This window comes from Schistocerca piceifrons, chromosome 2 (assembly GCF_021461385.2).
Source record: "Schistocerca piceifrons isolate TAMUIC-IGC-003096 chromosome 2, iqSchPice1.1, whole genome shotgun sequence".
In the NCBI taxonomy this organism is placed as follows: domain Eukaryota; kingdom Metazoa; phylum Arthropoda; class Insecta; order Orthoptera; family Acrididae; genus Schistocerca; species Schistocerca piceifrons.
In genome coordinates, this window is record NC_060139.1 from 1,009,301,267 (window position 1) to 1,009,312,112 (window position 10,846).

The 10,846-nt window shown below is 42.4% G+C and overlaps 1 protein-coding gene across 3 annotated transcripts in view; it reads right to left on the reverse strand.

Annotated features, from left to right (window-relative positions):
• The window catches only part of LOC124777989 (protein transport protein Sec31A), a 162,690-nt gene extending 154,571 nt beyond the window's left edge, over positions 1 to 8,119 (reverse strand). For all 3 annotated transcript variants that reach the window (XM_047253557.1, XM_047253556.1, XM_047253555.1), the window contains exons 1-3: positions 8,029 to 8,119; positions 7,603 to 7,819; positions 5,070 to 5,262 (exon numbers count right to left, since the gene is read on the reverse strand). In XM_047253557.1, the coding sequence (XP_047109513.1) occupies positions 5,070 to 5,262; positions 7,603 to 7,805 (396 nt within the window). In that variant the 5' untranslated portion in view covers positions 7,806 to 7,819; positions 8,029 to 8,119. The remainder of the gene's footprint in view (positions 1 to 5,069; positions 5,263 to 7,602; positions 7,820 to 8,028) is intronic.
• Between the last annotated feature and the right edge of the window lie 2,727 nt (positions 8,120 to 10,846).

Below are 10,846 nucleotides of genomic sequence, written 5' to 3' on the forward strand. Positions count from 1 at the left end.
ATTCATTTTCCTAATTCTACGGACAAAGTATTCCACTGCCTCATTAGGCCTTCTCGACACCATATCCACCTACCCCACAGAAAAGCTGTGCACTGTTTTGCTTCCTATACTGTTGTTCCAACTCCTACCACAGCTGATCAAAAATTTCCACTTTGCGTAATGCTTCTGTGCGTCTCAGCTAATAAATTCATCTCCCTCATTAAACATAAATTTGCAACTTGCAATAATTGTTTATCTGACCAATCACCTCTTTCAGCCGATGAGTGGAGATCCTCAACAAATGCTAATACATCCTTTGATGTCCTGCCAGAGAAGGGGATCTGCTCCTAAGTTTTGCAATTTCAAAATGCCCGCATCACCACATTTTTCTGCCAAATCACTACATAAAGTTACCCCATCTGCCCTCATTTGAGCTAGCTGATTCATTATGATTCTACGGTCTCATCCCTGGTGACATCTTGTGTGTCTGATTTTGCCATTGCCTCAAATCTACTCATTTTTATGATCCAGAAAAACATGGGAAAATAACTACAATAACATAGATAGAGCACGTAATCACAGAGTAATCTATTAATCCACTTTTTCTGTCTAATCATGAGCCACCTTGACTCTCAACCTTGCCTAGCTGTGTGCCCAAAACGATTACAAGTAAAACAATTCACTACAAGGGACAGAATGCCCAAATAAATTACACTGAATACAACTCTCAGACACCAGCCATTCATCCCTAACATTACCCCTAAACTGCAACAAATCCATTGGTTCATCCAGTTTAACAAAGGCAGCTCTCGTATAATCACACCCCCTCAACTGTAACCCAATGACAGTCTCTACACAAGGACAAAGTGGTCTCGCTGACCCAAGATGATGATACTGCAGAGTCAGGCTTGAAAGTCACACCGTGTGGGCAGCATCCCCTCTGCTGCTGATTGTGGCAATGTCAGCACCCGACACCATCCCAAAGAGTGCTGTGTCAACTACGGGATGAGTCAGTGGTGGCAACAAGCCATGGAGCACAGGGCAAACACTGCTACCAGCCACAAATGACTTAATTACTTCAGTACATGATGTAGTGAGGCAGCCACATTTCTCCTCCTTGTCCCTGGCTGTGGCTGATGAGTGAGCGGCAGTTTCTGCACAGAGAAGCTGAGCCAGCAGCCTTTGGAGACCACTGCTGTTGATGCCAGTGGTGCTACTTGTTATGCTGTAGTGGCGTCCACTCTGGAAACAGCTCCTTGGCTCCATATGTGGCCATGAAGACACATGTGGAGTGTGCAAGCTGCTCAACCCGTGGCCTTTGGAGAGGAGTCAGATGGCAGCTCGCACTGTGGTGCCAAGTCCCACTAGGAAATCTGCGTCAGAGGTGGCAGGCACAGACAGCAGATCAGTGGGGGTGTGGAACCAAGTCCCATGAAGGACTCAGCATAGACAGCAGGTCCAGCTTGGTCTCAAGCCCATGGCTGCTACTGTTGGATCCTAGAAGACACACTGTCTGGTGTCTGATGTGATGGTGGTGCTGTTGGTTTCTGGCGACAAGAAGTGCACTTTGCCTTAATGTTCAGGTTCATTTATTTACATCTGGACACCACTTGTTTCACTAAAACGTAACACACAGCCATGTTGCCATAACAAGATACTTTCCCTGGTGTGGAGACACCGCCCCACTTGCCACACAGTTATCACTATGTCGCGCTAACAACCACTGAGGGCTGCTGTTCTTGTTTCACGATCCACTGGTACGTCTGTTACTGTGATCCACAAGTCACCACACTGGTGGCTATCAACCAATGGCTGTTAATGCAATACTCTGCAGTGACTCCCATACTGGACTCCCATACTACTTCTCCTTACTTTTGCTAAAGATTAGTAATTTTCTGTGCAAAGACTGGGTCACGGCACTATACTATTGAACAGCCTAGGGGCCTCCCCTGCTTGGAACCATCAGTTTACACAGTCGTCAAACTGTGATGCCTATCTAAAATTATTAAAAAAAGAAAAAAACAAGAGATTGAAACATAACATCTGGAGTCCAATACCCCTCATAATTTGTCAAGTGTAAAATAATTCTGGGCATCTGTAAAATTCGAGGTGGCGATCTGCTACAGCCTTGGCATAAAACTTTGAAACCAATCACATGCATCACTAAATGGCAATCCTTCCCCAAATCCCACAGAGCCTAATAGCTCGTTGCCGCTTATGGAAAAGTCTTTGCGTTGGTGGCTGGGCAACAGTATGATGTGCAAGTGCGTATCGCGTGAACAATATTTTATACGATTGTCATGCAATAAGGAGTTGTCACCTGATGTGAAGCTGCAGCTCACTAGCCTCAGCGCAAAGGTCCAGTAAAGGACCTGTTTGAAAAGCCCCAATGGTTAACTAAATTGCTTCATTGTGTACAACGTCCAAAATTTTTAAATAAGAGTGTTGTGCAGTCCCATACACCAATAATCAAGGCAAGATTGCATGAAGGCCCTGTAAAACAGGACAGACATGTTCAGTTATCTCCCAAAATTTGTGGCTAAGACATTATAATGTACTGAGTACTTTAGGGAACTTTTCAGGTCCTTAAGATGTGGCATCCATGTAATTTGTGAGTCAAATGTGAGGTCAAGAAATCACACTGTTTCTTTAAGAATAAGACAGTTCCCTGGCCCGCAACTGAAGAAAGTTTAAAACAGAACGTGAATGGTTGAAAAGAATGCACACAGGTTTTTTGGTTGAAAAATTAAAACCCCTCCTCTGCCCATTCCTCTAACCATATAACAGTCAAGTTGCAACTGACAAGCTCTTGCAAGGTTCAAGGAGGAACAAAAGACAGAGAAGTTGTCAATAAAAAAAGAAAACTGGACATGACGTTTAGCAACTAATGTGACGCCATTAACAGTGATGGCAAAGACAGTCACACTTAAAGCACTACCGTGAGAGACACCACTCCTGCTCAAAGCAATCAAAGGACGGTATTGACATGGTATCAAAAATAGCATGATGAGAGAAAGAACCATATAAAGATTGGAAGACATCAAAAACCCGATTCATGGAGCTGCCCGAGGATAATACGATCCCATGTAGTGTCATATGCCTTCTTGATGTTAAAAAATTTACACATTAGCCAATGCTGGCACAGGAAAACTTGTATAGCTGCTTCCAGGATGATCAGTTTATCAAAGGTGGAGCAATATCTCCTGAACCCATACTGAAAGTGATTAAGGAGCTACCTGGATTCTAGGATCCAGATATGGCAGCAGTTGACTTTCCACCCCAAGTTCTTTCTGAAGCAGCCGGTGAGGGCAATAGCACAGTATCTACTCAGGTGTCTACAGTAAATTCCACGTTTGAAAAATGGAAGTAAAACTGCCTCTCACAATGAGTCAGTAAAGTGGTTCTATTGCCCAAACAAGGTAAAAAGAGGGCTAGGACGGTGTCTATTCTGCCCTATGAGGTTCCGTAGCACACCATAATGGACCCCTTCATGACCAGGTGACAAGTCACAAGCTGCAGATAACGCAAAATCCAGCTCCCACAGGGAGAAGAGACAGTTGTATTCTTAATCAGTGGTGAAACTAAAATTCCAGCTTCTCCTTCCAGCAACCACTCTGCAGCATCAGGAAGCTGCATCCTGACTGGTGACGGAAAAACTGGCAGAATAGGTTGCCATTTCTAAGCAATGTCTCGTGGACTGGTCTGAAGACTGTCATTCCCCATTTCAGCAGCCACTAGGCACCTTCCTCCTCTCCCAGAAATCCTCCTGATGGTCTCCCTTATTGGTGTACTTTCTGTGGAATGGTTTATGGTGGTTGGTAACTGTCGCTACAATCTCTTTTTGCTGTCCCTAATGATTCAGTGACAATTCATTTTCATTACCCAAGACTGTGAGGTCTCTACAGTTGACTAGCACCCGAGACACACTGCCTGGCAGGTGAATCAAGACGAAGAAGTCATCATTTGGTGGAGTAATCTACCACTTCCCACTGAATGGTGTGTGTGAATGCCAGAGAACATGCAGAGAGACTGATAGCAGTGAATGATCCTGCTGCAGTGCCACAATCAATGGCACAGTAGCTCTCAAGTCCTGCTATTTCTGTGGTACGAAATTCCTTGTATACCTGATTGGTGTTTCCCCAAAAAGTACGTAAATATTAATAATTTGGATGTCTAAAAGGCCTGTTGCTAAGCTACGACATAACTCAATAATAGTCACTGTTGTGTATGGCAGTCTGTCTCAAAACAATATTGCTCAGGCGACTTCTCTGCCCACGTTCAGTATTGGTCATCTCCTGACATAGTCATTAGTTTATCTGTAGTAATATCTTGTATTATGTCTGTTTCCATGTCAAGAAATGTTGTTGGAAACTTGATCTTGGTCATTAATTTGATTCCATTTACATTAATCATCACAAGGATGTAGCTTCATTGCATGCTTCTCACTTAATATCAAACAATGGAAAACCCACGATGGAATGTAACAATATTATGGACAGGGTGGTTGTTACTCACCATATAGTGAAGACGTTTCGTCGCAGACAGGCAGAAAAAAAAAAAGATTGTCAAAAAATGAGCTTCCGGCCAACAAGATCTTTGTTAAAAAACCACCTGTAACCACTGAAGCCAGACAGTCAAACAATCTGGCTTCAAAAAGCAGAGACTGTGATTATGTGTGTACAAGTCGGATCTGCGTGAGTGTGTATGTTGTCTATTTTCGACTAGGGCCTTGTCAGCCGAAAGCTCATTTTCTGACAGTCTTTTTGTTGTGCCGATCTGCGACTCAGCAACTCCATTATATTGTGAGTAGCAACGATCCTTTTCAAAATATTGCTTCATTTAACATTGGTTCTCGAAACTTTGCAAGAATGCGCAAATAACATTCCAATTTGAAAAATACTTTGGTTGTAATGAGAAAGAAATAAATATTTTCTGCTGAATTCGGCCTGACATTAACAACATAAAAGGCATAAATAAAGTATCAAATATGCACCAAACCATTATCCCTGTGTGTGTGTGTGTGTGTGTGTGTGTGTGTGTGTGTGTGTGTGTGCGCGCGTGCACATTCACTTTCTGTATATATTTCATACCTGGTACGGGTTGAAATCTAATGCCCTCACAGGTCCAGTATGCTTTTCCTGAGAAACAATGAGTCCATCTTCTCCAGATAATAATTTGGAAGCACTATAGAGTTGTAGACGCCCTCCATCACAACCACCAACAATGACACCAGTTTCTCTGTCTGGTCCCACACCGCATGAGCTCCAGGTAATTTTGTGAAATCTGAAAATAACAAATTATAAAAGAACAATATACAGAGAAGGAGTTCCAATCTGAGACTACATAACATCAAGAGAAAAAATGATGTTTTAATTCTCAAGTAGTAGCAGACATTCACCAACAACAGCTAACAAAGGTACTATTTTTTTTAAACCCAAACACATCTAAATGAAATGGAAATTTTTCAGGCATCATTAAGTAAAGCAGTCAAATAGATCCTGAGTCAAGGTAGACAGGATAAACTAGAAATTTAAATAACTAATATAAAAAACCTACAATGTATGGATTTTTGAAAATCACACAAATTATAAGTGTAAGAACAGTCAGTAAGTCGAAATGAATGTCAAAAGTTACCAGAACAGATGTAAAGCTGAATGATCCATAAAAAGCAAAATAATCTCAAAAACAAGAATCACAGGCTCTAAGAAACAAATAGCAGGGTTTGAGGAAGCTATGTAGCTTGAACTTAGCTTAAAGCAAATAGGAGCAGCAAGATGAGGCAAATGAGGAAGACTTGAAGGTAGCTACGAAAAAGGAATTAATTTGATACAACGTGGGCTGCATTCACTTGCGAAGCTGTTTTTGGGTTTCATGACATGTGCCTTGGCAAGATATATACATTTGCCAGTACACACACTGTGTCCACTCATCCTAAGCTACGTGGGTGTTATGACGCTAGAAACCTTGACAGCAATTACATGTTGGGTGATACATTACATAGACAGTCTTATAGGTATTTCTCAGTTTGATGAACATCTCACTAGTGACTGAGCTATACTAGATAATGGGAAAAAGTGTTTGTTGGCACAGTTTTACAGCTGGTTTTGTCATAAAGATATAAGTCATACAATAAGGAAATATGTCGAGGGGAGGTTGCTAGGGTCCAACCAGAATTCGAGAGAACAAAAAAGGTGCTCTTATATGTGTGTGAAGCATAGTAATAAGTAGACACTGATTTTGCAACACGTGAGAAAATCATATCGCCAGTTAAAGACATGGTTAACTGGTATCAGACAAAGTTAATGCTTGTGATGAGAGGTCCACTGTTTTAAATGAATAAGTATCAGTAAACTTCAAACTGCTTGTGAATGAGCAAACTTCCTATGTGACATTAGCCAGGGCTCCTACCAACTCCAAAATACATGCCAGACCATGCAACACAAAATCACTCTTAATACTCCACTGCAGAAATCAGTTACTGTTACTGGGTCGACAGAAGTGTCCGATCCAACGCGTCGGCTTTGACCTGTGACGTAAGGGTGTTGTCGTGTGTGACGTCATGACGGTGCGGAGTTTGGTTTGAGTGTGGCTGTCTCCAGTTCTGTTTTATCTTATTTTATTTACTTTTCTGATCTGTTTGTTCTATCTCGTGAGATTTTTTTAAATTTAAAAACACTTATTACTTATTTTAATTATCTGTTTCCTCGAATTTCTGTTTTAGTTTATTATATTTATCTTTCTGATCTGTTCGTTGTATCCCGTGAGATTTTTTTTTTAAAAAAAGACAAAAAACACTAATCAGCTACTGAAGCATCTTTATCTTCTATGGGTTGCAGGGGTTACGACCCCTGGGGAGGTGGGTGGGTATTCATGCATGGCTCTCTTCACTTACACGTTGTAGCTACGCAAGGCGTCTAAATTTGTTTATATTTAGTTTGCCCCCACCCAAAACATCCCATTTCCCGCGCTTGTCCCGTTAGTGTCATTAGGCTTCTTGTGGAAAGTGTGTGTGTTTGTTTTTGTTTCCGCCATATTTGTGACATCATGGGTCAAAGCAGACGGGTGGGATCGGACGCTTCCGTATTTCCCTGTTACTTGCACTACCAAAAGCTCTTGAGGCAATCACTGCAATAGTTTTTGAGGTTCAAGAATATTTCTTGCTATAATACTACACCAGTGGTTACAACTTCAAAGTTTGAAATTTGATAAGCATTAGAGTAAAATCAAATACAAACATGAATTATCTAAACTGACAATTCTCTCCAACAATTTTGACAGCTGCTTAACTACATGCAATAGAGTGAAAAATGAAATATATTTATTATTTCTCCTACATTACAAGTAAGAAGAAACAGGTGGAATAATATCTGTGTATTACCCTGCACTACAGTGCATTCTGTTTTTATTTTGGAGGCACTAATGCGCAGAGTACTTTCATGTCCTATAAAAGGAGTTTGGTATAACTGTGCGTTTGTTTACTAATTTCATTCATATCTAATGCATAAGGAAAAACCACACGTCAAAAGAACTCCCATCGGATTGACAAGATAAAGTATTTTGCTAATTTCGGTACTTGTTTCCAGAGCCTCACTTATGCAGCCCTTTTCGGCACAGTTTACTAACCTGTAATCGCTTGGTGCTGATGCTCTTAACTCCATGTCCAGGCCGAGCTCCCCTAAATTTAGTGAATAAATTTCCATTGCTGCAGACGTACTGAATGATGCATCTAACTGCTGTGCTGCCGTCCCGGCAGCCAACAGTATTGGATGATGCGATGCCGGTGACCATGATATGTTTACTGTGCGGTCTAACTCTTTTATCTTCATTTTTTTTGGGGTTTCTGAAACAATATACTGTTACAGATTTACGTAAATAACGTCATGTTACCACGTTGTGCAAGATACAGCGAATTAGTCCTATTTAATGGGATGTCTGTGACAGTTTAAAGACATGACATAGCAGGTAGGCTGGATGTCTATTTTAATGTATTTTGGTTCTGTGTGGAAAGCACAAATGACCGGTGAGCAGAAACAACAACCACAAACTTACATAAACAATGTTTCACTACTGTCACCACAAAGTTTACAATTCAGTCATCAACCCTTCCAACGTGGCTCTACAGCTTGGCGTATGTGTTATTATCTCTGGACATTTGAGTTACCTGATCTACATTATCGCTGAGTGAGTCAAAAAGTGCAAAATGCAGACGACATTCAGGTTGTATTCATCAAAAATTAAAATGTCCTGTTCTCATACACTTACATACAGAAGGGAAAACTAATCTCAGCAATTAATTTGTTACTTTCTTGTTAATTCTAAATAGAATACACCAAGATACAGCTTCCAGCTAAAGGTCGATTCACAGTTGGGAGAACAGAATCATACGGAACAAACCGCCAAAACATTCCTCAATGCCTTTCAGATGGCAGCATTCAAATAAGAACGGAGTGGTAAGAAAATTTCGACTTTTACGTTGGTTCGGGCGGGACTGTACTGTCGTCTGCTAACATCAGACGTTAACAAATTTTCGCTTCACTCACTCATATTATATTACCGATACTTGAGTTTCTCCCGGAGTATTTGATAATCAAAATATCCACGGATGTACTGCCGGTCTACAGTGTCCAACGGGCACAATATTTCGGCGATCATACATGTCGCCATGGGTAGCCCATTCTCACCGGTGGTAGCGAATTTGTACATGGAGAACTTCGAGGAGGAAGCCGTGTCGTCATCCGAATGGAAACCTACTTGCTTTTTCCGTTACGTGGACGACACGTTCGTCATCTGGCCACATGGAATGGATAAACTCCTTGACTTCCTTACACATCTAAACTCCATACACCCCAACATCAAATTCACTATGGAGACTGAAACGGAGGGTAAATTACCTTTCCTTGACGTCTTGGTCAAGAGAAGGGCTGACGGCACCCTAGGTCATGGGGTGTATCGGAAGACAACGCACACTGATCTGTATTTGCACGCAGACAGCTGCCACCAGCCTTCACAGTGGAATGAGGTACTTAAAACTCTAGTACATAGGGCGCGCACTATCTCTGACGCAGAGAGTCTAACCCGGGAATTGGAACATCTGAGAATTGTATTTCGAAAAAATGGGTACTCAGAGTGGCAGATTCAACGTGCTCTCCGCCCAACCACTACAGCACAACCTGTGGAGATGGATGAAATCACGAGGGAGGAGGTAGGCCCTGCGTTTATTCCATATACAGGCGCACTCTCGGGGAACATCGCCCGCATTTTGAAGAAACATCGGGTCGGAACTGTGTTTTGTCCTCCGAATAAAACTCGTGCACTGGTGGGGAGCGCCAAAGATGATCTCGGTTTAAGGAAGGCCGGCGTGTACCAGATTCCGTGTCAATGTGGCAAGCCGCATATTGGTCAGACGATGCGTACCGTCGAGGATCGATGCCGTGAACACCAGAGGCATACTCGCCTGATGTATCCGAGCAAGTCGGCGGTCGCTGAACATTGTTTGTCGGAAAATCACGCTACGGAGTATGAACGCACGAGGATTCTGATTCTGGTACAGACGTCGAGATACTGGGACAGCGTTGTTAGAGAGGCCATTGAAATTCGCACCAATGACGACCTCATAAACCGTGACTGTGGCTATAATCTTAGCAAGGCTTGGGAACCAGCGACTGGGTTAATCAAGAGTAAATCGAGCAAACGTATAGTTGTGACGATCACGGCGGACAGAGCCATCACACCGACGTCATCTCAGACGCTGTCGCAATCTGTTCCACCGCGCGACCGGGGCGCGGACGGCGGAGGGAGTGCGCCGCGGGCGGAGGGTATTTAAATCGGCCGTCGCCGCGACCGAACTCAGTTCCCCCTGAGCAGCCATAGCGTACGGATCTCCGTACCGGCACGTTCACAGGAGCTCAGTACGTCAGTTCACCTGATGATGGTGATGTGTATGACCGCCGAAATATTGTGCCCGTTGGACACTGTAGACCGGCAGTACACCCGTGGATATTTTGATTATATTACCGATAGTTTACTTTGTGCTTTTGCATCCTCTTTGTCCTTATTTTTATCCTTTTGCTTCGTTTTCATGATACATTGGAAATGTTCCATAACGATTTGGATATGTTTTATGTTGGATGTTCCTCCATAAGAGGCTATCTTAAAGTAATAAATGGCTTAGATTTTGCAGTTACTGAACAGAGCTGACACTGCAGTCCTGAAGTGTGAAATGCAGTTCAATTCACAAAAAAAGCATCAATTCTTGAGAGGCAAAATGTGTGCCGTTGTCAGTGACAATATATTTCGTCAGTCCTACAATAGAGAAGACACTATGCTAAGCCTGAGTGTTATTGCACATATCAGTGACATTTATACCAAAAATTAAAATTTAGAGCAAGCATCACTTGATTGAGAAGTAGCGGCTTCGGTCTAGCAAACTGACATACGGTCGGTTGAGCGTTGTGTGCCCCTCCATATACACATCCAGTGATTCCTGTGGGCTTAAGATAACAGTGTGGGTGGTCGGTACCGTTGAGCTTTCAGGGCCTGTTCCGGAGGAGCTCAGTTTTAGAGCAAGCATCTACGAGGATGAGCCACTAGCTTCCGAAAAATGGTCGTACAAAACCAATATGCAGACATGACCAGGGCTCTGATGCGTGCGGCCATGGAAAATATTGTTGAGATGGAGCTGATTGGTATTTTTGACATATGTTCCATTTAATCACCATCATTTCAATGTTTTTATCAATATTGTTCCAGTAATAGTGCTTTGCAAAATTGTATTTGGTACAAAAAATGCTCCAATGACATTGATGTAGCGTTTGTGTTACTTTAGATTTATGCATTGCAGAAGTAATTAATCGTGTCTTGCCTGATT